At 42.7% G+C, this 27,951-nt stretch overlaps 6 protein-coding genes across 6 annotated transcripts; all 6 read left to right on the top strand.

Annotated features, from left to right (window-relative positions):
* Nucleotides 1-144: 144 nt before the first annotated feature.
* LOC145704802 (ubiquitin carboxyl-terminal hydrolase 37-like) lies at nucleotides 145-3,508 on the top strand. The gene is made up of 11 exons (XM_081782272.1): nucleotides 145-320; nucleotides 371-647; nucleotides 698-934; nucleotides 999-1,153; nucleotides 1,695-1,707; nucleotides 1,927-2,181; nucleotides 2,224-2,550; nucleotides 2,593-2,854; nucleotides 2,899-3,118; nucleotides 3,206-3,324; nucleotides 3,367-3,508. Exons 1-11 carry the CDS (start codon nucleotides 259-261, stop codon nucleotides 3,450-3,452), a joined length of 2,013 nt encoding a protein of 670 aa, XP_081638398.1. The 5' UTR covers nucleotides 145-258; the 3' UTR covers nucleotides 3,453-3,508.
* Nucleotide 3,509: 1 nt separating this feature from the next.
* Nucleotides 3,510-5,156, top strand: LOC145704812 (acetyl-CoA acetyltransferase-like). Its single transcript, XM_081782282.1, has 5 exons — nucleotides 3,510-3,866; nucleotides 3,914-4,378; nucleotides 4,424-4,573; nucleotides 4,617-4,776; nucleotides 4,826-5,156. The coding sequence occupies exons 1-5, from the start codon at nucleotides 3,634-3,636 to the stop codon at nucleotides 4,994-4,996; spliced, it is 1,179 nt and encodes a 392-aa protein (XP_081638408.1). The 5' UTR covers nucleotides 3,510-3,633; the 3' UTR covers nucleotides 4,997-5,156.
* Nucleotides 5,157-5,356: 200 nt separating this feature from the next.
* LOC145704809 (eukaryotic translation initiation factor 3 subunit E-B-like) lies at nucleotides 5,357-6,981 on the top strand. Its single transcript, XM_081782279.1, has 7 exons — nucleotides 5,357-5,867; nucleotides 5,915-6,120; nucleotides 6,167-6,295; nucleotides 6,339-6,436; nucleotides 6,483-6,546; nucleotides 6,617-6,909; nucleotides 6,950-6,981. Exons 1-7 carry the CDS (start codon nucleotides 5,409-5,411, stop codon nucleotides 6,976-6,978), a joined length of 1,278 nt encoding a protein of 425 aa, XP_081638405.1. The 5' UTR covers nucleotides 5,357-5,408; the 3' UTR covers nucleotides 6,979-6,981.
* Nucleotides 6,982-7,843: 862 nt separating this feature from the next.
* Nucleotides 7,844-9,320, top strand: LOC145704816 (1-acyl-sn-glycerol-3-phosphate acyltransferase delta-like). The gene is made up of 6 exons (XM_081782285.1): nucleotides 7,844-8,084; nucleotides 8,126-8,364; nucleotides 8,409-8,612; nucleotides 8,686-8,837; nucleotides 8,880-9,096; nucleotides 9,140-9,320. Exons 1-6 carry the CDS (start codon nucleotides 7,996-7,998, stop codon nucleotides 9,250-9,252), a joined length of 1,014 nt encoding a protein of 337 aa, XP_081638411.1. The 5' UTR covers nucleotides 7,844-7,995; the 3' UTR covers nucleotides 9,253-9,320.
* A 243-nt stretch (nucleotides 9,321-9,563) lies between these two features.
* LOC145702106 (uncharacterized) lies at nucleotides 9,564-11,237 on the top strand. Its single transcript, XM_081779316.1, has 4 exons — nucleotides 9,564-9,698; nucleotides 9,742-9,900; nucleotides 10,004-10,217; nucleotides 10,324-11,237. Exons 1-4 carry the CDS (start codon nucleotides 9,597-9,599, stop codon nucleotides 11,235-11,237), a joined length of 1,389 nt encoding a protein of 462 aa, XP_081635442.1. The 5' UTR covers nucleotides 9,564-9,596.
* A 6,082-nt stretch (nucleotides 11,238-17,319) lies between these two features.
* Nucleotides 17,320-18,932, top strand: LOC145702105 (deoxyribonuclease-1-like). The gene is made up of 4 exons (XM_081779315.1): nucleotides 17,320-17,533; nucleotides 17,574-18,041; nucleotides 18,086-18,192; nucleotides 18,234-18,932. Exons 1-4 carry the CDS (start codon nucleotides 17,320-17,322, stop codon nucleotides 18,930-18,932), a joined length of 1,488 nt encoding a protein of 495 aa, XP_081635441.1.
* The last annotated feature ends 9,019 nt before the right edge of the window (nucleotides 18,933-27,951 follow it).

The following is a 27,951-nucleotide window of genomic DNA, read 5'->3' as shown; positions in this document are numbered from 1 at the left end:
GTCGAGGAGCCAGCAAGGGATAGTCATCTCTTCGAGAAAATCGCTTGGAGAATCTTTTGCTCGTGGAAATCCAGTTTTGATCGAGGCGCGCGATTGGCGCTCCCGCACCTTCACGAACCTACGATTTCCCTCAATTCTCTTCGTTCCACTCTTCGATTTCTCGACAAACATCCTAGACTTCCTCTAACAGGAGTTTGTGACCTGGGAAAGAGAAATATCGTATGAAGAAATTTTGAGGAAGATTTTGAGAGAAAAAGCATGGAAGTGGACGACGCAGGCGGACAGACTCTTCAAGAGCCGATAGAAATTTCCAGCGAATCGTAAGTTTCATTATTTATTTTGATAAATGTCGATTACCCATGATTTTCAGGTCTCAAGACAGTCTGCCTTCGCCGAACATTGAGCATGTCATGCGGCCCAAATCGATTCCTGAAAATCAGCAGGAAGAGAACGACGAGTCCGTCGAAAACGACATTGCCCAAGTAAAAATCGACGAGCCACTACCTCCAAAAACCGATGAAAAGCCGGCGAAATCAGTTGGTGAACCTGCTAAGAAAAAGAAGAGAAAACGAGTTCCTCAAAGTTCAAACAATAATTCAGACGAAGAAGTTTCAAAAACACAAACTACCATCACCGACCATTTTATGGTAAGGCCCTTATTGAGCTATTTTACTTCTTATTGTACATTTTCTATTAGGTAAGCCCTAAATCAGGAAATGAAAACGAGAAGCCGAAAACGAGGGGCCGAAAAAAGTCTCGGAAGAATTCCGACGAAGATTTCTCCATGGATCCTTTCACAGAGTACGACAGAGACCCGATTATAAGTCTGAAATCGGATAACTCGAAAAAAGAACCTCGAAAAGAAAAAAATCGGAGAGTTTTCCAAGAACTTCAGACACGCCAATCTCGTCGGCTTCAGGAAAAAGAGCTCGAGGTAATCATCACTTTTGCATCTTTTCATTGTTTGCCAATGTTCAAATTTTCTAAATTTAATTTAGAAATACGAAAATGTCCAGGAAGAAGTTGAAATGGCCTTGACTGTAATTGGTGAAGACAAGGAAGACTCGCAAGAACTCGGGGGCAATAAGAAAGCCCCTGCTACGAGAAAAATGAACGGTGGACTGACGAATCTTGGGAACACCTGCTATATGAATAGGGTTTCTCACGGGAATTTCAAAGTTATGCTATGTTTCTGAAATTCACACAGTAGACTAAATTTGATCCGCTGATTCCAAAAATACCGAAATCGGAAATCCCCGGATTCCAGCATCGAACCACCTGATTTTGTCACCTTGAGCAAAAAGGTTCGGACTGCTCCCCGGGCGCTCTGTAAATAAGCGCGCGCCCAGGCCCTTCCGATTAGTTAACCCTCAGTTTGAGTATCTGCTGAATGTTGCTGGATTCTGAATTTTTGAGAGATAAGTGATAAAGGTCTATTATCAATCATATCTGAAAATCAGAGGTGTATTTTGATGTACTCCGGGAGAAAAGCAAGAAAATTTGTGCAAAAAGTGATTTTTCGGCATAATTTGACATTAATATAGAATAAAAATTCGATATTTGGAATCTGCGACCTTTAATTAGTACGTTTGATAATTTAAATTTTCATTTTTGATAAAAAATAAGAGTTCGATTTTGACGGTGGAAGGCCCGGAGCGCGCCGCGCCGTTCCCGTGAAAACCCCTATATATGAACGCCATAATCCAGGTGAGAGGTTTACCCGGTGAGCTGACCGCTCTTACCGGTAGGTGATCGTCAATGATGACAACTGGCGCAGGGGTACAGACCCGGATAGATGAAATCCGAAAGTACTTTGGCTTAGGCGCGGAGTCGGGCTTCTGTTCTTGATAAAACGCCTGCTGAGACGATCATTATCCTGCTCTTTCTTTGATCATTGCTCGTGCTCGACTAATTCCATTCCTTCAGGCTCTGTTTGCCCTTCCTGTCTTCATCAGTTCCCTGCGCTGTTTCACCCAACAGGTCCGAGAATCCCAACAAGAAATCCTCCAGGACTCGCTACTAGAAGTGACTCAACAGCTGTTCGAATCTGAAGATCCAGAAGTTCGAGAAACGCTGATCGCCAAGTTTCGCGAGATCTTCATTCGCAACCACAATCAGTTTGATAACAACGATATGCAGGATGCCCACGAGTTCTTGATTTCTCTAATGGAGAGTCTAAGGGTAAGATTAATTCAACGATTCATCGTCAACAACAAATTCTAGCGCGAGATTCAAGTGTACAGTTCTTGTGCTAATTGCCCAATCACCGAAAACTTCGAGATCGAGCTGCTAAACGAGCGCACATGCCGAATCTGCAACGAAAAATCGCACACAAGCGACAAAGAGCTGACACTGTCGATGACAGTACCCGAGAATAGGCAAACTGTGCAGAATTGCATCACGGAGCAATTTACTTCCAGCGAGGTTGAGAAAAACTGCGTCAAGTGTGGGGAGAATACGACGCATGACATCAAAACGAGAATATCTAAGAGTCCGAAAGTGATGATCATTCATTTCCAGCGACTCTTGACTGAGTGGAATAGAGAAGAGGTAACCATCAATGGTCATTTTCGAATCTATCAGCGCTTTTAGAATAGTATTGTTTGCAAAAAATCGTCGAACACAATCGATTTATCCACCACCGTGAGTGTCAAATACGTAGTCGACAAGAAAGCAAGAGAAAGCAATGCTAAGCATGTTCTCTCTCCAGGGGAACTTATTGTGGCGAAGGAGGCGGTAGAGAAGTTACGAGTGATTGAGACGAAAAAGACGGCTGTTGTTTCGTCGGGAATAGGCGTTTCTGACGATTTCTACAAAAAGAGACTTGGTGCTAGAGCTGTCAAACAACTTACAGGTGATTTTCAAGGTCAAAAACGTCATATTAAAGAAGAATTTCAGAGGAGCAACAAATCAAGTACGCAATGGCTAGGTCTCTCGAAGACAGTGACGAGGAAGAGCCTCCGAATGACGAGCCAATGCTGGAGCCTTCTTCCATCGAGTCAACATCCTCGTACCTTCCCGCTGACATAAACGAGCAGTTGAACGACAACGCCAAAATAAAGATCAAAGAGGAGCCGCTTTTAAACATGAGTTACGGACTCGTCGCTACGATTAATCAGTAATATATTATATATATACATAGACTATTGTGTGTGAAAGTAATCAGCTTTTCTTGTTATTCTATCTTCGAATACTTGACTTTCAGCCATGGCAAAGAGGCAAACAGCGGACATTACACATCAGATGTATTAAACATCTGCACACAGAGATGGACCTCTTTCAGTGATAATCGAGTACGCACAATCCAAGAAAATACAGTACTAGGTAATATTAACAACTGTAATCCGAAATCTAACATAAAAATAGGAAGGAGAAACCTCACCTACATCCAGTTATTTCTCGACAAAGATGTCGCCTCACAGATACAGCAAGTCGAAGACGAATCGTCTTAGACGATCACTGTACTAGTTCAATAATTGAAAATTATTCACTCTCAGGTTTATCTCACTGCCATTTATTATCACATGCAGAATAAATTCAACTGCCGCCATATCACAAAACATGAAAAACGCTTCCTTGACTTATCTTTCAGTCTTTTGAAACCAACAATTGTAGAATAAAATAGAGTAACGAATGGAGGAAGTCTTTATATGTAGCGCAGCACGAACTCCCATTGGCCAGTTTTTGGGACAGTTCAAGAACACATCTCCAGTCGATCTTGGTGTCGCTACAGTTAGCGAAGCCATCAAAAGAGCCAACGTTAAGGTCGAAAACGTCGATGAGTTAATTTTGGGCCATGTACTGAGCGCTGGGCACGGTCAAAATCCAGCGAGACAAGTTGGAATCAAAGCTGGTCTTCCTGAAAGGTATTTGCTTTCATCTTATCGAATTAAAGTAATGACGATATGTTTAGCTGCCCAGCTGGACAAGTCTCTATTCTCTGTGCTTCTGGACTGAAGGCTGTTGTTGATGGCGCTAGGACGATCAAAGCTGGCGATGCTTCCGTAATCGTTGCTGGTGGAATGGAATCAATGTCGACCGCCGCTCATGGCTCCAATCTGCGAAGCAAGAAGGCGATGGGCACTTTTAAAATGAAAGAAGATAACTTTGACGGAGTCGTTTTGGGAGACACGATGATGGTGGATGGTCTGACTTGCGCAATCAACGGGATTCACATGGGAATAACGGCTGAAAATATTGCTGAAAAATACTCGATTTCCCGGGAAGAGCAAGATGAGTACTCTCGAAATACGATGGAAAAAGCTTTGGCGGCGAAAAATAATGGTCTCTTCAAAGAAGAAATCGTCAGTGTCGCTGGAATTGATGCGGACGAGGGACCATCTGTTTGGACGGCGGAAGAGTACGCCTCTTTCAAACCGTGAGTTGCATAAAAAAGAGGCTTGATGAATAGCTACACATTTAGAGTCTTCAAGAAAGACGGTACTGTTACTAAAGGAAATGCATGTGGCCTGAATGACGGAGCATCAGCAGTTGTTTTAGCGAACAGATCATCTGTTGAATCACTTGGACTCAATAAAATCGCAAAAATCGTTTGTTCCGCCGTTGTTGGATGGTAAATCTGACGATTTCAGACACGACTTCATTTGAATATTTAGTGATCCGAAAGTGATGGGCTTAGGACCAGTTTTTGCGATCAGAAAACTGATGGAAAAGTGTCCCTGGAAGCTTGAAGAAACAGACTGTTTCGAGTTAAATGAAGCCTTTGCTGCTCAGTCTCTCGGATGCCTCCGTGAACTCGGAATTGACCAATCTAAGGTAGCGCGTCGCTCTATTGCTAAATCCCTTGCTAACTAACTATCTTCAGGTCAATATCAACGGCGGTTCAATTGCACTTGGTCATCCTCTGGCCGCCAGTGGTTGTCGAATTCTGACAACACTCATTAGCGTGCTCCGACAACAATCCAAAACTCGTGGTGTCGCTGCCCTCTGTGTCGGCGGCGGCCAAGGCATTGCCATGGCCATCGAGCTCCTCTAGAATTCTAAAGCCTTAATCATTCAGACTGTGTCATCTTCAGTTAGCTTTTTCTCAAATTGTCTATCAGATTGTATCAAAGTCTTGCTTCTTGTCATTTCAACTTTAACAATTGATATTTATTTATTTCAACAAGGATACCTTTATGCAGTGAATCATTTGGCAAAATTAAAATTCGTCTGTCTTACTAGTATGGCTGGCGGTTCGGACGATAGCATCGCCCTTCAACATGATTTGACGTCCAAGTTGGGGCGATCTCTTGATCCCCATATGCTTTTGATGATGCTGGAATCTCATTCCAGGAATCGTGGATTCAAATCTTCATTCATAATTATCTATCTTACAATAAACATAAACACATCTTTGTTATCACTTGATAAGTGGCACAATCGCTATCTTCGATCGAACATCGATTATGCGCGCCAAGGCCGATCTTTTGGAGAAGAACACCAAGATGATTGATTATTTGAAAGAAGTGCGAGAAGAGATAGGCGACAGCACCGACAAATACGATGCCCAAAAGGACGAAGTCATCAAGGAATTGCGCACTCAATCCGAGTTTTTCGAAAAACTCACCGACTTGTTCTCTGATCCTGATTTCCAAGCTCAAACTCGCACTATGCGAGCGTCTTCTCAAGTGCTTGAGCTTCTTATCTCCACCCATGGATACGAGGAGTCCATCGTCGACGACATCTACAAGTACGCCAAGTTCAACTACGACATTGGCAACTACGAGCTCGCGCTGGAATGGCTCGGTCGATTCATTCAGCTCGCTCCTCAGAACCACAGCCACTCGTTGGACGCTGTCTGGGGTCGACTAGCCGCCGCTATCTGCTCTGAGCAGTTCGAAGTCGCCCACGAAGCTATGATCCAGGTAAACTCTCACCAAATCGGTCGATCTAAAACAGCTGTCATTTTTAGCTCCGTGACAACATTGACCAGACATCTGGTCGCGAAGGAGGCCCCTCTGCTCTTCAGCTCCTCCAGCAGCGAACATGGCTTCTTCACTGGTCGCTTTTCATCTTCTTCAACGGCCTCTCCCGTGGCAAAGAACTTCTTATCGAGCTCTTCCTTCACAACGCTGACTATACTCACGCTATCCAGACCATGGCTCCTTGGCTTCTTCGGTAGATCCGACCCTCCTTTCCTACTTTGATTGACTTAATCGTTCAGATACCTCACTGCAGCTGTTGTCCTCTCAATCAACTCTCGAAAGCGAAAGACAATCGAACGTGACCTCGTCAAGATCATCGAACAAGAAGAATATGCCTACAAAGATCCCATCACTGAGTTTATTCTTTGGTAAAAGTTATTGAACTCAAGATTTGAATTATACTTTTTCAAGTTTGTACGTCAAATTTGACTTCCAGAAAGCTCAAGTGTACTTGGAGGAGTGCGAAAAGGTCTTGGAGAATGACTTCTTCTTGAGAAACTACACCAAAGGTTCTTGATCCGTGAAATTCTTGATTTGTTACGAAATTTTGTTCAGAGTTCATCGAAAACGCAAGACAAATTATCTTCGAAACTTTCTGTCGAATTCATCAGTGTATCAGGTAAATTACGCCAATTAATAATTGGCAAGAATTGGCAATTATGCAACCAGAAACTTCATTTTCTTATCAGCATCTCTCGATTGGCGGAGAAGCTCAATATGAACGAAAAGGAAGCCGAGCGATGGATCGTCAACTTGATCAGAAACGCCCGTTTGGACGCGAAAATCGACACCAAGCGAGGCCACGTGGTCATGTCTGATCACGCCACGAATGCGCACCAGCAAGTTATTGAGAAGACCAAGCATCTGCAGTTCAGAACTTCGCTTCTCAGTACCTTTATCGATAGACGAATGGGCAAGGAGAAAGGATCGGATGTTCCACAGTGGGCGATGAGAGATAACAAGGGCAAGGGAAAGAACAATGGTAAGGAAGAGACCCTCCTAATTTATTTAACGATTTTTAGGCGAGAGAAGATCGCAGTGGCGACAGTAAAAACAAACCGAGCACGCAAGAAATTAGACAAATCTACGACCTAAAACACCAACCCCTCTTGAGAAAATATCAAATCCGTCTAACGATAAATGCCTGTAAATCATTTCTATTCTGAATATCCTTTTAGATAGCAGGCGGCCCAGGTAAGAGCATCTTTGTTTCTTACCTGGGTTCATTTCTAGGCTAATCGAAATTCCGAACTTGTAGATTCATCCAATCCATAAGTTCAAACTTTTAAACTGCAAAAGTTCTAAGTTTATGGTACCCATTCTTTCTGTGCGGTAATTCTGCCCGAGACAAGTCTGCAGAAATCATCATTTTCTGTGTAGTAATAAATAAACTCCCTGTCTGGCGGGCGAAAAGAAAAAGTTGAAAATTCGAACTTCGGATTTTATGTTTGAGCTCTAGCAGACTTCTGCGGAGTTTGTCTGCTTTAGCTCAAAATACGTCTCAACGTCTTTGACCTCACTCAATGTCTTAAAGTCTTTATGGCTTGTGTATCATGTGATGTCTAGCTAAAGCCGCGTTCATTGATTAGTTTGAAGCCAAGGAAAAGAGTTGCATCCTTACGTTTTTTAAGAGAACTGGCTTATAAGAAGTAAGAGTCTTTCAAAGGAGTGTATTCTGTGTGTATTCTGTTAATCGCGGAAAACTCGTGGGCGTAGTACGCCATAGCGTGATTTTTATTTAGACAGGCGAATTGATGATGCTTTATTGGGTCTAAGAGGCCTCTGTGGTTCGTACGATATCCGTTCTTCATTTTTACAAAAGTTGTTACTCGAGAAAACGTCTTCTTTTCTTCAGCTCCTCGCTCATTCCAAAAGATCCTCCCCTTCCCCAAGAAAGAATGGCCAATGATGGAATGTTGGAAAACATCCGCTCCTCGCTTTTTGCACTGATCATATTCTTCACTTTTTTGTTATCTGGCATTGTGGCAAATGTTGCGTGGCTCGCTATCTTCCCTGTTTGGTTTCTTTCGAAAAATTTGTACAGAAGATGTAGCAAGCTGATTTCGCAATGTTGGTGGAGAATAGCTGTTTTTATCCCCTCCATTGGTGTAAAGGAGAGATAAATATTTACACATCCGATTCGCTAGAAAAATTCAGGTAGAAAAAGGCAAGTTTTGAAAAGGAAACATGTGTTTTAGTTCGCATGAATCTGTAATCTGCATTGCCAACCATCGGTACACTCATGATTGGCTTCTCGACTGGGTCATTGCCGAGTACTACGGTATGCTCGGGCAGTGCAAAGCGTTTGTGAAAGCTGTTGTCGCTAAATTTCCGATTCTCGGCTGGTCGATGTGGTTCAATGAGTTTGTTTTCTTGTCAAGAAGCAAAACGGGCCAAGATTTGTCGAAGATTCGAAAGTCAATGGAACATTTGAGAGGTGAGCAAATCGCCGAAATTTTTTATTGAATAGTTTTTGCTCAGAATATTCGATTCCAGTTTGGCTTCTTCTGTATCCAGAAGGCACTCGATTTACGAAAGAAAAACACGCTCAATCCATGGAGTTTGCAAAAGAACGAGGGCACAAAACATTGAAACACTTGCTGCTGCCAAGGCCAAAGGGCTTCCACGAGTCAATCACTTCACTCCACAGTTCAAATGTCAAGGCTGTTTATGACTGCACAGTAGGAACGGATTCAAGATTCAAAAATGACTTCCATCAAAATTTTCCCTTTTCGGACTTGTATGAATCTCCGAACAGTCCTTGGTGGCGATAAAGATGTGACAGTCGGAGAACTTCTCCGTGGAAAACCTTTCAAAATGTCAGTCTGTGCCACTAGAATGGAGCTCGACTCAATTCCTACTGAAGAATCAGAATGCAAAAAGTACTTGTTCGATTTGTTCGAAGAAAAGGTAACTTTCAACTAAAGCTCATTAGCGTTAAACTCATTCAAGGATCTTTTATTCGACAAAATGCTTAGCGAAGGTAGCAATATTGGCCGGCAACCTAGCGAGTACAGTTTGCCATCGTCGCAGTTCTATTCGGAGCCGATGAAGTTGCGCTCCAAGTCGTTGCCCATTGAGCCGCTTTATACAACGGCTATTTGGTTTTTCATTGTGATGCTTCCAGTTCTAAATTGGCTCGTCTCTTTCGCCGCTTCTTCATTCACAGGTAGGCAATCGTCTCGAGCTGTTAATTAAACTTCTGATTGAAGCCTTCATTGTGGTCGCTCTCGTCTTGGTCATCCTCAACATTGGTGTTAGCTTCATTCTCAACGCGTTCGAAACCAAAAAGTCTTCGCAAGGACTCAAAAAGAAGGAAAAATAATTTATTTAATCTACTGTAGCTGCTTCCATTACTCTTACAGAATATCTTCAATAAAACGTTGCAATCAACTCTTAATCGAGATACTTTTGTGTCGGTTTAATCAAATCGTTATAAAAGATAAAAGTTCTATTTCTTTATGAATTATGATTGACAAAGCAGGAATCACGAAAGCATGAAACTGATGAAGAAAAAAAAAGTTCTCTTCGTTGTTGTCATGGCAACGATCGCGCCCAGGGAAGAAAAAATAAAATTGGGGAAATTTTTTTTTGCGAAAATTCTCTAGAACGCGAGAAAAAGGGTTGATGTTTTGAGAGAAAGGAATCAGTCTGACAGAAAGCGCGCTGATGCAAGCAGCCAAGTTGAAGGAAAAGAAGGCCCTCGTGGATCAGTTTGTCAATTATGCGATTGGCAAATTCGAAGAAGGAGACTACGAAAACGCAAAGAGGGTAAGTACCGGGGTTTTCTGATTTTTATATAAATGCGAATAAGGTCTTGCTCAACCTTGAGCACGAAACGAATCCGACTCCCAAGCTAAGATATATTCGCGGTAAATTTGCTCTGCATGATGGACGGTTTCAAGATGCAGTTCGGTGCTTCAACGAGGCTCTTTCAGACACAGACGATACTCTCAATAGAAATATCATCAAGGCAGGGATGACGATGAATTTATCGTTCAAATAATTTATAAATTTTCTAAACCACCACCTCGTATAATGCAAAATGCTTTTAAAATTATCATCCTTTCAAAAAGAAAGTGTTTCAAATGAAGCCAAACCAGGCTTTGGGCGAACTGATGGTCAAAATCGTGGCGCAGCGTGGAAAAAACTTGGCTCAGATTGGGGAAATCTTCAGAAAGGAGTTTATGATAAAAACGATCATCTACTTGAAATCTGCTGGACGAAAGAAAGAAGCTGTAGAATTTTTAATGGACACTAAGCATGGACCCTCCGTTATCACCGACGATTGTAAGTGAAAATTTGAATCTTAGATTTTGACCAATTTTGACCGAATTTTTGAAAAATTGACCAGTAAACAATTTTGTTCTAGAAAAAAATGATAAAATTTTTTTAGTCACGACAAGACTCGCTGCTGAGGTAACGGTCACTGCTGACGAAAAAATTGTGGAACTTCTGAAAGAAAAATCAAAATTTCTCGTCGGCGTTTATCGTCTTGCCACATTCAAGCGCGATCCAAGACGTTTCGAAGCCTATCTCAAGAAAGAGCTTTCTCGACCGCGCGGTGAAAACTGTCCTCAACTCATCCTCGAGATAATCCACCACTTTATTTCGTCCGGTCAACTAGCTCAAGCAGAGAGCGCTCTGAAACAAATTGAGAAGGAAATCATGCCAACGGAGACTGAACTCTACAACGAAATGATTTGCCTTCAAGTTTGTGCCAGAGCAGCTGCGATCAAGAAGAAATACGCCCAGCAATACACGAAAAAGTCGGTGGATGAGAGAATCAAGAACATAATCCGAATCACGAGCGTCCTTGAAGTTGCGACCACGAAGCGATTAATTCGAATCGCTGCCTCCATGCTTTGGAACCAGCTTCTTCCCCTCTTGGAGCCACAGTTGAAATTGAACGAGCTCGACAAATACGTCATTGGCGCACTTAACATGATTGTCAGTCACGATCCGATGAATGAAAATGCATACAAGTGTTGCCGCGAACTGAGTCGACTTGCGCTTAGCAAAGAAAATCTTACTGCAGCTTCAAGGCATCTGATCCACGCCGTCAGCCTTTGCAACGATGAAGTCATGAAACAGAAGATGCATCAAGAAGCGCGAATGATATCTGCTGCTGTGAATCCTTACAATCGTCCTGAAAATCAGCTCGAACAGGCAGGCAAGCTCGTCCAAGAAGCAAGTATCGCACCGGTGAACAAAATCAACCCTATCTTGGTGCAGACAGGGCGTCTGTTGTCCTCGCAATTTATGGAACGTTACAATGGCCAGAAAAAGCTTCAGGAATGGATTGATTAGACTTTGAAGATAAAAATTTTCAGATTTTACATTGCCAATATGACTAATATTTATCCATAAAAGCCATTTGTTGTCGACGAAGAAGTTGACTACTTTGCTGCCCTGGAACTTATTCCTACAACTGTAAAATACGATGATGAGCTAACTGTCGCTGAAATCTGGTTCAAAGCGATGAAGATTGCCAGAAAATACAATCGCTGGCATATGCTCCGCACTATGGGCCGTCAGATCGCCTTTTTCCGCGAGGGGCTACGCCGCGCTGACGAAGCTGACTTGGAGGACGTAGAACTGCAGTCTACGCGCTCTGGAATTCTCAGCCAGGCAGGAAGCATCCGCCCATCGGCGGGTGTGGCAGGGAAGAAAACTTCCCTGAAGCCGGAAACATCTAAGATGTTGAACCGGCAGGCACTTTCTTCGGCAAAGATTAGCGTCACTGCCGAAGAGACAGAAGCACCGTACAGCGAGTCGGAACTTGCCATTGGCAGAATTTGCTGTGAATCGATGCTTCTGGAAGCTGAAGCTTGGGTCCAACTCCTGCGATCAGAAGGATCAGACATCTTCGCACCGAATCCAGCTCACGAAGATCCGGAAATCCAGGAGATACAGCTGAACATCTCAGACTTCATCTGCTCTCTAATGACGGACTGCTTGGATTTGGCATCAGAGCTCAACTACACTTACATGGTGCATAACGCTGCCGTCTACCTCTGGAACTACGCGCAGAAACTTCGAGTCACCGGCCAGTTGAAACACATTCAGAAAATGCTGATGCCCATTTATACGATCTTTTTGAAACAACCGTCATTGGAGCCGAATCTCTTGGTCAGAACAGCGACAGTCCTTTCGTTGAGCCAACCGCCTTCTTCAGTTAATGCGCCACCTCTGAGCACAAACAACTCGCTCGGCGAAGTCAGTAATGATAGTCGCGCTTCGAAAGCATCGAAATCAAGAAAAACAAAAGTGGAGAAACAAGCATCTGACTCTCCACTCGCAATTCGTCTGGCTCAGTTGCAAGAATGCTTGCAAATTAGCGAGAAAGCGATCGAAGCGACACGGCAATTCACGCTTGACGCGAAATCACTGCTAGAACTGGCGCGAAATTGGCTCAAGTTGCGGTTGGAAATTTCTGAAATCAACAAGGAGCAGATAAACTCGTCGACGCTCAAGATTGGTTCGCTGCCCAGCTTGAAGCAAGAAAACCTGCTGGTTTATGTCTGGCTCAACTTGGATCTTCATTACAATTCGCAGAGCTCTGCTGCGATAAGTCTTGCTGATCTAGCCGAGCTGATCGACAAAACAAGAAATGAAGAACTTCAATTAACTGGACATGTTCCCTTCATCATAATGGCTTATCGCTTCCTCGCGACGATGTGTTTGAGTGGTGCACAAGAACTTATTCCATTGGCAAGACAATCCTGCGAAGCGAGCCTGGACTTATTTTCGAAGCTGACCGGCAGTGATCGAGAAACATGCAGCAGAGAAGTTGCATTCTGCCATCTACTGCTTGGACAAGTAATCGAAAATGAAGAAGGCGATCTAGAGCAGATTCAGCGCGAATTCGTCCTCGCCGCTGAACTATCGGAAGATTTAGCCTTGGCGGCAGCGAATTTGTGGTGGAATGCAAGTCGGCGTTTGGCAAATGAGATCAAGGGCCGTGCGATGCTAGCGAAACAAGCGAAACAGCTCATCGCAGCGATTTCAAAACGACCAAGAGATAAAGGCAACGCAGAAGTTAGAGCTCGGCTGTACTGGATCGTCGTCAAGAGCTACATGGATATTGAAAACTACAGCGCCGCTCTGAGAGAACTAGACACGGTTCTGCAGTCAATGCCGAAGATTCAACAGCGACAAGTGCTTCATCTTACAAGACTCGAGTGCAAGGCTCAACTTGATATGGACCCAACGCATGATATCAACAGAATCGGAGGTGACGAAGACGAGTTCATTTCCGCCAACTGGCGGCACTACTCTCAGTCGCAGATCAAGCTCAGCAAAGAAATTCAAGCACTTTCCAGTCTGAATAACGCAATTAAACATGCCCGCACGATGCGTGTGGAATCGCACATTGCCGAGTTGCTACTCGAGCGAGCGACGATTGAAGAGCGAAACGAGAGATACGTCGAATCATTCAAGACCTTGACACAGGCCAAGGGCAGCGCTGAAATCAACATTCGGGCACTTGCCGCGATGTGCAAGCTGAGCCAGTTCAAAACTGTCAATTCGGAAATGGAGAAGCAAAATTTAAGCCAAAGGAAGATCCTCGACCTTGTCAAAGATTCCATTCAAGAGTTGCTTACGGACGTACAACGCGAAATCGTCATACCAGAACCTGCACCGTCATTAACGCAGAATAAAAAGAAAGGCAAGAAAGATGATGCGACACCGCCTCCGAAAAGTCCTCAGTTTGAACTCATTAAGCAGGTGGAGCTCGAGGAGATTTCAAATGTTCGAACATTCTGCACTGCGCTTTACTTTTTGTACACGAAAAACGTGGAAAATGGAATGCTCAGCGATGCTGAAGACTGCGCAGTTTTGCTTGGAACTCTCGCAGAAATGAAGAACGAGTACACTTGGACGACCATCAGCGTGCTCATGTCGCTCTCGCTCGGGGTTCAAGGCAACCAAGAGCGCAAGATCGAGCTGGAAAAACGTCTTATCGAGCGCGTGCCCATCCCAGTTAACGAAACTGTAGAAGAGAACATCCCTCTTGACTCGTGGCTTATCTCAGCTGAACTTATGCTCAAATGTGGCTTCATGGATTCTGCGCTCAACATTTGCGACAGCGGCTTGTGCATCTGTGCCAGTAGGGCGAGAAACGATGGCTTCGAATCGCGATTTTACCAATTACGTGGGGCGATCATGCTCAAGCTTTACGAAAACAAGCACAGAATATCAGACGCACTTTACTGTCTCGAAAAAGCGCTGAAAACATCCTCAAAGGTTCCGATCGCATTTTGGCCGAAACAATGTGAGCTTATGGTCGCCGCGATTATGGGTTCCGGTCAAACTCGTCCCGAACAGAAAGCAGAAAGTCTATTCGAGCAGTTCCGCATGAAGCTACGAGAGCAGCAAAGCCAAGGGTATCTGATCGACACTCATCTTGCCGAAATTGCATTTCACGAGGCGATGTTCTTGTCTGCAGTTCCGAGCTCATGCAATTCACGAATTCGCGAAATCATCGACTTGCTCAAATATGTTGAAACAATTTGGACCGGCGAAAAATATGGCACCGTCGTTCTTGAGCATGGAAATATCTTCATAAAGCGCGTCAGTTTGCTCAATAACTCCATCGACGGACTTCAAGATCAAGACAAAAAGACGTTCTTTACATGGTTTCACACCTATCAAAAGCGATCAAAATCTTGGAAACTGCTGATTCTCGCAACGCCGTCGTCGCTAATTTACAACTCACGCTTGCTCTTTTACTTGCCAATGTGGCCAGCTCAGCTTACAGAGATAAGATGCAAGAAGCCGCGAATTTCGAAGGACTATCCGATGTCGAAAAGAGAATCGAAGAATACGTCAAAGAGTACAAAAATTTGGAAGGCTTTGCGCTTGAGTGGAAACAACTGGAACTCGCAAGTTCTCAGGCAGCACTAAACATTCTTTTCTCATTATGCTCAAACGAAGATGTCAGCAAAAAGTTGCGAGCTCGTGCGTCCCTCTACATGGCGAATCTTCCAAGTGACATTGGCAACGTTGAGTTCAATCCTTGGTCCGACGATTTCTGGATTACGAATGACATGTTCGCTAACACGAGAAAGAACTCAGTCTGGAATCCTTACGAGATAAACCTGAAGGCAGCTGCTTACGAAGTTGACGACGACGAAGACGGTGATTTCTCAATGATGCGCCCGTCGATCATGAACTCGCGTTCCGTATTTTCTACTTTGAATGTGAGCCGAACTAATCTCGGAAAAGCGCAAGAAAGACCTCGCCCTGTGATGGACGCGCCGATTGAAGAAGAGTCTGAAACGAACTTGTCAGAAGCGAATTCCGAAGATTACGATGATGTGCCACGCGCAATGTCTGATCCAGTCAAAATCGAAAGCTTTTGGAAAAAGACCAAGCTCAGCCACATTTGGCAAGTGGAAACCGCTCAATATATCATGAATGCAAGTGCATTGTGCCCAGAAGATGTCGAAGTGCAAATAGAAGCCGGCCAGTCGATGTTGAATTCGATTGGATCCACCGACGAACAGTTCGCATTTACTGTCCTCGCTCAACTCCAAGGCGCCCAGACTTCGAAATTCTGCCAGCGACTGCTTTCTCAAGCTTGCAATGCTCCTAATGCTTCTCGTCTTGCGTATTGCATTCGACTGCTCTTTTCTCAAATCTATGGCGACAGCGACATGAATGGAACACTCTGGTCATCGATCGACAACTTCCAGTCGTGGAGAAACTCGAAATTATTCCAAATTTCTCCGATTGAAAAGATGCCTTATTCATGTCTGATTCTCCAACATGCCGATGGATTTATCTATGCTGGTCTCTTCAACGCAAACACTAAAGATGTTCGAGTCGTTCGAGCAAGGGCGAACTTGGCCGATCTGAAGAGCCTCCAAGACGAAGTTCAAGATATTCGACAGAATCTTCTCTCCGATTTTTTGAAGAAAGAATACAACCAAAAGCCAGAAGAGGAAAATTCATCAGACAAACCTGCCGACGCATCCGCTCCCGCAGAAGAGAAAAAGGCCGAAGATGAAAAGAAAGACGATGACGAGGATGACGAAGATGAAGATGAAGAAGTAGAGGTCACCAATGCACGAGATAAGCTCATCAAGTACCTGAAAAACATCACGGCTCAACTTGAAGGCGACATGTCCGAGATTCCACGAGATCAGCCATTCATTCTCATTGCCGACTTCCATCTTCTGGACACACCGCTGGAGTTGATTCCCGAGCTTGCTGATCGCCCAATTTCGCGAGACTTCTCTCTTCAAATCTTCCTCAATAGACTGGCTCTTCGAGAAGAAAAAGACCAGAAGTCAAAAGCTGCCCCAAATTCGAACATGACTTCGCTTGGAAACACGGTTTGTCTTGCAACGCCTGGAAGATGCGCCGACTCAGTTACGAAAATGCGACAGAACTGGAAAGAAAAGTCAGGCCTCTCGATTGGCGAGATTGAGTCGTTCATGGCAGCGTCGAATGGACTCGTTTACTGTGGACGCGAAAGATTTTTCTCTTCGATCCCGCCCTCGCGAATCGCTGCACTCGATTTGAGCAATCTCAACACCGTTTTCCTCGTTGATCGCAGTCCAGAGCCCTCTTCATTCATTCAACAGAACAAGTTGGATCTTGAGCGAGATCCTGTCGTTATTCAAGCAGAGAGCTACCTCAACTCCGTTGCCCTGCTTTCGCTTTCTGGAGTCTCTTCTGTCATCCTCAACCAGTGGAGTTCCGACCAGGAGTCCAACGAATGGAGACTGAAGGAAATCGTCAATGGAATGAGCTCAGGCACCTCTGCTGTCGATTGCATTCTCCACATTCGAAATCCATCTCTGAAGCCGGTCAAAGAAGTCAAGAAGCCGGCAAAGAAGGGCAAGAACATGCCAAGTCCAGAACCAGAAGGCCCAGCATTTGAACCGAATGAGTGTCAAGCTTTCAACACTGTTATTTACGGAATTCCTGCTGTTTATTTTTCAAGCTGATTTATTTTTGTACAAATAAAAGTTTATCTAATTTAAAATGATTTGCCTTCGAAGACTCTTTATGTGTAGAGTGTTTTAACGAATGCGGCATATCGTATATGCCGCATATGGATTTCCTTTTGAAGAGTAAAGACATGATTTAATGGGTTTGATTGCGTGTTGTTGTTTTAATTTTAAGAGCAGTGAAATTATCGAGCTAGAATTAACAGTTGTGAAGAACCGTGGAGTAAGTCAAGTTATCCTTAATAATTTATTGATTACATAATTGTTCCGTCATGTCGATTAATTTTATTCTGCAGACAATTCCCCGTCGATTGAAATTCATTGATATTTAACATCGAAACCAATTCGGAACGAGGTTGCATAAGGACCATGTCTCATAACTCAAATTGTCCGAATACCGGAGAATAGAAGAGAAAAAATATTTTTGAATGAAGCTTTTACCATCTCTCGCTTCTGTCGCTTTGACATACGAGCAGCCAAAGTATGATGATTTTCTCAGGACTTTGGAGCAGAAAAAAGGTGGCTGGGGAGCTCCAACGGGGCGAATTGCTGCTCTTTGGTCCCTATGTCCGCCTCTGATTACGCCAACTAATGGACAGGTGGTCTGTGATCAAGCAACTTGTGCTCTTGTTTGCGATCCAGGTTTGTTAAAATGAAACTCTGGCGTTGATTTTTTCCTCAGGATTCATTCCTGTTGGCAAGCGAAGAACAAAATGTCGGTGGAACCAAACAGATAGCTTTTTCTGGAAAAAACAACTGAGCATATGTGAGACATGCGAAACAGAACTTGCAGCCCCGCCAGCAGGAGTGACTGTGACATGTGATCTCAATTCGATGAACAAGAAAAAATGCACCTATCAATGTGAGAACGGCGAGGAGTTGCAAACTTCAAGTGGAAGTTTCAAGCAATTTTCTGCAGTTTGCGCTTGTCCAAGATGGAACGGAAGGGTTTGCGGCTGGAATGCGAGAAAACTTGGTGGAATGATTACCGATGCTGATATAGCGACTCTCTCTTGCCCGGCTGCCCCGACTACGACGACAGCTCCAGCATCATCAACTTCATCTTCTAGCGCGACAACTTCGGCTGCGACAACATCGACTGCTGCTTCTTCCGCGGCGACAACAACGACGGTTCTTCCGGCTACAAAATGTATTTTGGTTTTTTTTCAAGCCGTTTATTTACCCAGTTTTAAGTCTCGAGCTTCAACATTCAAGTATTCGGAACCACAAAATACGGAAAAGAGCCTGTGAAAAACCAAATCGTCGAAATTCTCAAGCGCTACGATATTGCTACTATCCAGGCATATTCAAAAATAAGTTGACAAAAGTAAATCTAGATTAGGAAATCCGAGACATCTCCGAAACAGCATTCCCAAGTCTCGTTACCGACATCAACGTAGCCGACGACAAATACGACTGGTTCACTGGAGAGCGCCAAGGAACAACTTCAAGCAAGGAACAAGTCGGATTCATTTGGGATCGTAACATGTTCTCGAAGGTGGATGGCTACGACTTCAACGACACCTCGACCGCATGGTTTGAGCGACCACCAACCGTGCTCGTTCTGGAGCGCACTAGTCCAAACGCGCTTGATTTCCAGACTCAAAAAGTCGGCATCATTTCTGCTCATTTAAAACCAGAAAGCGGGGTGACGAACATGGTCACGGAAGATGAAATCAATCACCTTCAAGACGTCGAAGACGATCTTAGAAGTCGCCATCCAACCCTCGACGATGTCGTCATCGCTGGCGATTTCAACGCCGACTGCGATTACGTCCGTGATCCTCAAGATTTGACGCTATTTTCTTCCGGAAACAACACGTGGCTTATTTCTTTCGATGATGACACAACTGTCAAAAGCACAGTTTGCGCCTATGATCACATTGTTCTTTCTGGGCAGATCGAGAACAACTTCGTCGCAGGCTCTGGACAAGTTTTCGATTATCAAACCTTTTACAACACTGACTCCATCTTTTTCAACGGCGATCCTATAACTGAGCTGGTTTCTGATCATTTTCCTGTCGAGTTTGAATTTTATTAAAATCAATAAAACCTGCTGATTACCACGAAGTTATTTTGATGTTTCTCAATAAATGAAATATTTTATTTGCATTGAGTTATCAACTTATGTTTTCAGAAAATCTAGTCGTTTATGAATTTTTTTGAGGTGGAGTAAGAGTAATTGAATACGCTTGAGGCAAAAGATACCATCTTTCTTTTTCCATATTGAAATTCTCGTTGACCAAAGCGAGAAACTCGTTGTTATCACCGAAATAAACAAAATCATTGTAGCATTTGAAGCAATCTTCCATGAAGTGGTATTCGACGTAGAATTCGCGAGAAAGAGGAATCCTGATTTGAGACCCCGAATGGTCGATGAGAGTGTTTTGGAGAATGAATTCGGAGTTTTCGATTCGATCGAGAACCATTTGGTGGAAAAATATTGAGCCGTCGGGATTTAAGTAGGCGCCGGTGACGGTTAAGGGACGGGAGAATGTTAAGGTTAGATGCAGAAGGACTAAAAATATGTAGAATGATTAATTTGACTATTTTTAAAACCTTTTTCAAAATCGAAGTTCGCATTTATCAAACTCAACCTGCTGATAATTTTCCATCCACTTTTATTAAAATAAGTTTGGAATTTCATTCTTCTGAGAAGCAATTCAATTTCGTTTTCTTGAAATTTCCGTTCTTCTTTTCTCGGATTGAGATTGAAGCCAGCCAAACTTCGCGGATAAATTATCATTGTCAGAAGAGTGAAGATTGTTTCGAGAGTAAAATATTTTTCCATTTTCCAATTTTCAGGTTTCAAATCATTTTTCACCGCCCATCTTAGAAGAACTGAAACTGAAATGGGGACGCAGAGATTGCTTTCTTTTTGGTTTAAAACATTTTTCGTCACGTTTTTGAAGTCGAAATTGATCTGTCTTGTCAGTTTTTGTTTCAGATTGGCCATTGCCGAAGACTTCGTCAAGTTTGGATCGTCCAGGCAAAAATCAGGAGCCACGTTTTTAAGAGAAATGATTTTTGACACTTTTTTGATTTTTTCGGATAAGTGAAAGTTGTTTGAGAGCCACTCAGCATGAAATTTCTAGAAATATTCCTGGATGAAATTCATTAGAAATAAGACGCTCTTACCCTTAGTTCTTCTTCTATTTTCTCTCTCTCGTCTTTTTCGATCGGTTTGAAAAGAAGGCTCCAGGCTGTTTTCCAGTCGCAAAGAATCAAAACGTGGAGTGGTGATGTATCTCCTAGTCCATCTTCACAAATTTGCTCACCCCTTGAAAATGCAGCAGAACCAGCATCTTAGAAAAAATAGAAAGATGAGCAAAAAATTTTCAAATAACTCAAATTCAAAACTTACATAAATACAGAGAGAATATGTATTTTCTCCCTTTCCTTGTGTAACCCATTCTTCTGTAGCTCTCCCTACCAGTATGTTCCCAAATTATCCCGAAATCGATCCATTTGCATTCTTCATTTTTTAATAAAATGTTCTCAGGCTTCCGATCGTAATGTTCAATTCCAATACTCTCCAAATACTCACTTCCCGCTTGAACTCCGATCGCAATTTTCTTCCTCGCTTCTAAATTCAAATCTTCATTCTTCAACCTGCTTCTCAAATCTGAGTCGCATTTTCCATAATCGTAATCCATCCAATGCAGTCCTCTCTTTTCTCGTCTTTGATTGAGTAAATTTCTATGTTGCAGAAATGTTTGATCACGTTTGGATGAACAGGGATGACTGGAGCGTCATCCCTTTTGTTGTTTTGAGCGATTTCGTAATCTTAAATTTAGGGGCTAACCAAAGTCAGTAAGTCTGGAGCTTGGACGTGACACCGTAGGACCAAGTAAGAAAGTATCATACATTGAAGGATCGAATAAGAAAGTATCATACATTGAAGGGTCTAAACCAATTTTCGGAAAATTTAATTTTGGAGAAATGAATTTTGAAACGATTAATTTTGGAAAAATGATTTTTTTTTTGATTAATTTTTAAAAAATAATCTAGGACCGGTTAATTTTGGAAATCCAAGTCTCCAAAAATCATTTTTGGATGACCAATAAGATTGCCGTATTTGGCCTACCGGCCAATCAAAACCCTGTCCATAAAATCACTTCCAAAATTAGTTCTTCCAAAATAAGTCGTTTCAAAATAACTCTATCCACACTAATCGTTTCTCTACTAACTTGTTCTACACTAATCGTTTCAAAATTCATTTCTCCAAAATTAAATTTTCCAAAAATTGGTTTTACCCCATTGAAGTATAAAATTATAATGTAAATCCAAGTCAGGACTGTGCAAAATTGGATCGGTGATACTAGTAAGTATTAAAAAAGTTTGGGTTTCTTATTGGCCGGTAGGCCAAATACAGCAATCTTATTGGCCCTCCTAAAAATCACTTACTTTTTTTCAAATAAGGATCTTAAATTTTTCTTTTTTTCCACTAAGAACATCAAACGATTCTTTTTTTCCAATGAGAATATTAAATCTTACTTTAATGTATGATACTTTGTGATTTGGTCCTACGCTGTCACGTCCTAGCTCCAGACATACTTATTTTGGTTTGTGCCTAAATTTATGGACTAAACCAATTTATGGAAGTGCATTTTTGGATTACCAATAAGATTGCTGTATTTGGCCTACCGGCCAATCAAAACCCTGATCCAATAAATCACTTCCAGAAATTGGTTTAACCCAAATTTATCAAAAATTAGCAAAACTAAAATTACCTTTCGAAAGATGAATCTCAAACTCCAACTGTTCCTTTTTCTCAACAAACAGCGCCGAATCAAAAGCCTGAACCCGAACAGCCACTTCCAATTCTCCAAAATTTTCTTCAAATACAATCGCTTCTCCTCCAGAAGAAATAACTTTTTGTTCAAGAAGAGGATCGAGAATCCATTCTCCAGTTTCTTCTTTCAGTTCTGACCGTTGAATTTCCCTTCCTTCGAGTACCGGATTTTTGTCGAGAATCATTTTTTGAAATGAATTTATCGGCCATTTTTCATTTATATTATACTTTCCACCAGAAACTACGCCTTTTCCATTTTCAAAAGTAACCTCCTTCCATCCAGCACACCATATATCTTTAAACTCATATCTCTCCACCGACAAAATCAATCTGTCCAAATCATCTCTGCTCGTCGTTCTCTTCAATTTATATATAAACTCCTCGAGCCATTTCTCAACAGCTTCTCTTGTCAATTATTTTGGATGAGAAGAGACGTGCATTTTTTCAAACGAAATGTTGAGCGTCGAAGAAGAAATCGTAAGTTAAAGAAAAATTGAAAACTTCCGCACAAGAATGACTTTCTGCAAGAAATATTTACTTAGTGAGTGAATCTCGCGCAATTTGCACACGTCGATTTTGCGTTTGCTCTATGAGAAGGTCAAACTTTGTTTTTTTTTCTCGTGTTTTTCTCGGTATTGCCGGACTTTTTAACCCTATGCCGCATAGGCTATGCGCCATTATAGTCTATTTTATAGACTTTTATATGACAAAATACGGAAAAGAGCCTGTCAAAAACCAAATCGTCGAGATCCTCCAGCGCTACGATATTGCTACTATCCACGCAAATTCAATAATTATTCGGCAAAAATAATTCAAGATTAGGAAATAAGAGATATTTCTGAGACGGCATTCCTAAGTCTCGTTAACGACATCGACGCAGCCGTCGACAAGTACGATTGGTTCACTGGAGAGCGCCAAGGAACAACTTCAAGCAAGGAACAAGTCGGATTCATTTGGGATCGGAACATGTTCTCCAAGGTGGATGGCTACGACTTCAACGACACTGCGACTGCGTGGTTTGAGCGACCACCAACCGTTCTTGTTCTGGAGCGCTCTAGTCCAAACGCGCTTGATTTCCAGACTCAGAAAGTCGGCATAATTTCTGCTCATTTAAAACCGGAGTTACCAACATGGTCACGGAAGACGAAATCAATGGATACACGACGTTTTCAGCATACCGACGTTTTCAGCGCCTTTGGAATAAGACGGATAAATTTGCCTATCTTCATAACTTTCGGACTGAAGCGGAAGAATCAATGTCAATATTCCTCGCATGTCTTCATTTGGTGTCTAGTCCTACCCACCTGCACTTGCCTCATTCTTTCGGACTTAGCACCTCACGTTGCCCATATTACACTCTGGTCAGTCCGGTCAGCCCCCTTCGATCGGTTTGAACAGAAGGCTCCAGGCTGTTTTCCAATCGCATAAAATCAAAACGTGAAGTGCTGATTCGACGCCTCCATAGTGTCCGAAAAGTTGCAAACTGCATGAAAATGCAGCAGACCCAGCACCTTTGAAAAAATAAGATTAGCAAATAATTTTCAAATAACTCAAATTCAAAACTTACGTAAATGCGAATAGCTTCTATATTTGCTCCCTCTTCTCGCGTAGCCCATTCTTCGGTAACTCTCCCTTCCAGTTTTTTCTTCTATTGTCCCAAAATCAATCCATCTGCATTCTCCATTTTTCAATAGAATATTTTCAGGTTTTTGATCGCGATGGTCAATTCCAATGCTCTCCAAATAATTTATTCCCAAATGAACTCCGATCGCAATTTTCTTCCTCGCTTCTAAACTCAAATCTTCGTTTTTCAATCTGCTTCTCAAGTCGGAGTCGCATTTCTCCATTATCGTAATCCATCCAAGGCAGTCATCTCTTTGCTCGTCCATGCTCGAGTAAACTTCGATGTTGCAGAAGTTTTTGATCAAGTTTTGATGAACAGGGATAACAGGCCAGGGTTTGAAAAGTCCGAGCATGCTCAGAGCACTGAGCATGAGCTCTGAGCATGCTCAGCGTGCTCAGGCTCAGCGAAATTTGGGGAAACGGTCGGACTCATTACCAATTGATCCCCATTACCAATTGTGGTAACCCATTACCAATTTTGGTAATGCATTACCAAATTCGTCAAAAAAGTGGCAATTTTTTCATTCAAAGAGCAAGTGTGCGCTCCGCGCCTGTATAATAGAAAACTTGTGGGGTGTTTTATTCATAAACTTGGCGAAAAAGTTAAAATTAATTAATAATCGACTACCGAAAATTGGTAATGGGTTACCAAACATTTTGGTAATGAGTCCGACCGTTCCCGGAAATTCGAGCAGGCGGTTGCTCAATCATGCTCAGGCTCAGCTTAATATGAGCACGCCAATGCTCAGTCGTGCTCATGCTCAATCAAAATTTGTGTCTTTTCAAACCCTGTAACAGGCGCGTCGTCTTCTTCGCGGTTTTCAGCGATTTCGTAATCTGAAAGTTTATCAAAAATAAGTAAAATTAAAGTTACCTTTTGAAAGATGAACTAAAAACGCCAACTCATCTTTGTTGTCAGCAAACAGCGTCGAGTCAAAGGCCTGAACCCGAACACCAACTTCCAATTCTCCAAATTTTTCTTCTAAAACAATCGCTTCTCCCCCAGAAGAAATAACTTTTCTTCAAGACGTTGATCAAGAATCCATTCTCCAGTTTCTTCTTTGAGTTCTGACCGTCGAATCTTTCTACCTTCTAGTTTGGGATTATTGTCGAGGATCATTTTTTGAAATGAAGTTATCGCCCATTCTTCTTTAATAAGGGGTCCAGAAACTTCTCCTTTTCCATTTTCAAAAATAACAGCATCCCAGTCAGCATAATGAAAAAATTCAAAATCTTTTCTCTCCACAGACAAAATCAACCTGTCTAAATCATCTCTGCTGCTAGTTCTCTTCAATTTCTTTTTAAAATCGACCACCCATTTCTCAACTGCTTCTCTTGTTACTTCTTTTGGATGCGAAGATACTTTCATTTTTCAAAAATGATGTTGAACATACCACAAGAAGGATACTTTAGAATTTGTTCACAAGAATAACTACTTACTGGCAGTAAGTTTCTGCAAAAATATTTACTCATTGAGTGAGTCTTGGTACACAGTCTACAATCTTCGTTTGCTCTATAACAAAATCTTCATCTAAGAAATTTCCCATCACAGTTGAGGCTTTCTGTCTATTATTCAAGATATAGTTAGATAGATATAATTATATCTAGATACGGGGGGGGGGGGTCCTTAAATAATTATTAAATAATAATAAATATATTCTTTAGGATAAAACAGTCATTTGAGGAATATTTTCGTTGATTTTTTTTAATTAGGGCAAAGTTTGAACTCAATTAAAGATAAACTTCTTATTCGAAGGTTTGGAAGAACAAATTTCGAACAGAGAAAGCAATACCAGAATCGTAGAAATCATCAGAGACAAAAACTTGAAGATCGCCCTCGGTCAAAGCTCCTTCGATGCCGTAACTGCCTTCGTCGACTTTAACGCCGTCGATGGTGATTTCGTAAAGAAGAGTTGAAAGAGAGTCGTCATCTTGCCGGACTTCAAGCGAATACGTGTTCCAGTCACCATCGTTGCAGTCGACGTATTTGACGCTTTGGTGATTGCTTCCATTTGGATCGTTGGCAACGATGAGCAGCTTGTTCTCGTTTCGTTTACGGAATATGGCAAATGTTCGGTCTCCTGGTGCCCCATAGTTATCTCCTCCAGTCACGTGGAAAATATTCTTCCATTGTCCATCAAGCGGCTGAAGATGACTGCAAAGAAGATCTACAGATACTTTGTAATTGATTGCAGCGCTGACAGTTCCGACTTGAGTATTCTTTTTTGGACTAACTGGGCAGCTATCAATGACTGTGCTGCAATTTTCAAGTCCATCGCAGGGATCCGTTGGAGATGAGCAAGAGATCGCTTCAAGCTCATCGAAAGTTTGGAAGAAAACATTTCGGACCGCGAATGCGATGCCGGAATCGTAGTAATCGTCGGAAACGAAGACTTGGAGATCACCCTCTGCCAGGGCGCCGTCTCTGCTGTAGATGCCTTCATCAATTTGAACATCATCAATGCTGATAGTGTATTTTAGAATATTGATTGAAGTCTCATCCTGACGAACCTCGACAGAATATGTGTTCCATTCGCCATCGTTGCAGTCAACGTATCTTATGCTTTGGTGGTTGCTTCCAGTGGGGTCGTTAGCAACGATAAGAAGCTTGTTTTCGTTTCGATTTCGGAACATGGCGAATGTTCGATCACCGGGATTTCCGTAGTTCTCTCCTCCCGTTACATGAATAATGTTCTTCCACTGGCCATCAAGAGGCATAGTATGGCTGCAAAGAACATCAGCTGAGAACTTGTAGTTGAGGGAAGCACTGATAGTTCCGACTTCGACATTTTTCTTCGGATTGATCGGGCAGCTATCCACAACTGTTGTGCAGTTTTCAAGGCCATCGCAGGGATCGGTAGAATTCTCGCAAGCCACTTCTTCGATTTCGTCAAATGTTTGATAGAAAAAGTTTCGAACAGGGAAGGTAAGGGCTGAATCGTAGTAATCATCAGAAACGAATACTTTGAGATCGCCCTCGGTGAGTGCACCGTCTTTGCTGTAAAGTCCGGCATCGATTTCAACCCCGTCGATGAAAATGGCGTATTTGAGTATGTTAATTGAGGTCTCATCTTGTCTCACTTCAAGAGAATACGTGTTCCACTCGCCATCGTTGCAGTCTACGTATCGGATGCTTTGATGGTTGCTTCCGTTGGGATCGTTGGCTACGATGAGAAGTTTGTTTTCGTTTCGATTCCGGAACATGGCGAATGTTCGGTCTCCTGGTTGTCCATAGTTCTCTCCTCCAGTAACGTGGAAGATGTTTTTCCACTGACCATCAAGAGGCATCATGTGACTGCAGAGAACGTCAACGGATAGTTTGTAGTTGAGCGATGCATCGACGGTTCCAATTTGTTTATTTGGCTCTGGAGCGACCGGACAGCTATCAACTATTGTGTTGCAGTTATCGAGTCCTTCTTCTTCACAAGGATCGGTTGGATCATCACAAGATATACCATCAAGCTCATCGAACGTCTGATAATAGAAGTTTCGGATAGCATGAGCTGTTGCAGTCTGATAATAGTCATCAGCTGCATAAACGTGGATAGGACCTTCGGACAAAGTTCCGTCTCGCGAGTAGAAACCTTCGAGAACTTCTCGTTCGTTGACACTCAGAACATATCGAACGAGAGACGGGTTATTTTCAACTTGACGGACTTCAACGGAATATTCGTTCCATCTTCCCTGGCTGCACTCGTCATAGACGTATTTTTGGTGATTGCTTCCAGCTGGGTCGTTAACTGTTATGAGCAATTGATTATCATTCCTTGAGCGGAACATGGCGAAAGTTCGATCTCCTGGCGAGCCATAATTCTCACCGCCGGTCATATGGAAAATATTCTTCCATTGACCGTCAAGTGGCAACGAGTGGTCGCAAAGAACTTCGACTGAAGCTTTGAAATTGAGCGATGCCTCAACTTCCATGATCTTCGTATTCGTTACCGGAAGGATTTCGCACTCGTTCACAATTGTCTGGCAGTTTTCTTTGCCAACGCATGGATCAGCACAGGCGATGTTTTGATGGAAAAAGTTTCGGACGAGGTGATCGTACGCAGCGGGCCACGCGAATTCGTTGGAGACGTCTACAAAGAGAGGACCGCTGTAGAGATTGTTTTTCTCGACAACTTGGGACTCAACCACATCCCCGTCGAAAATGATCTCAAGGTTCATCTTGTTTCCATCAAATTTGGATTGTTGAACGGTAAACGTGTGCCATCCAGGAGCGCAATCGACGTACGCGTTTAGCTCATAATGAGGATTGTCAAATGCAGGTGCGACAATACGAATTCTATCCGCGTGTCCTCCTTGCTTCCAAATCGTAAAATATCGATCGCCGAATTTCTCTCGATTGGTTCCAGTATGAACGTGAAGCACATTTTCCCAGTTCGACGCAACTCGATCGGTGCAGAAAACTTCAGCGGAGATCTTGAATTGATCGTGAGCGTTTGGTTCTGCAAGGCGGGTTCCTCGCCAGGGCGCGACTGCACAGGAATTGATGAATGTTTCGCACTCGTGGATGCCATCGCATGGGTCAGTAGCATCACAAGAAGCAGGCTCGTAGGGAGCTGATCGATGAATGAAGTTTCTTATCTGGAAGAAGTCCGCTGGAGGCATAAACGGATTCGAAGCGTAGACCTTGATT

The sequence above is a fragment of the Oikopleura dioica genome, chromosome PAR, assembly GCF_907165135.1.
Source record: "Oikopleura dioica chromosome PAR, OKI2018_I68_1.0, whole genome shotgun sequence".
NCBI lineage: Eukaryota > Metazoa > Chordata > Appendicularia > Copelata > Oikopleuridae > Oikopleura > Oikopleura dioica.
This window is presented reverse-complemented; position numbering and strand designations above follow the sequence as displayed.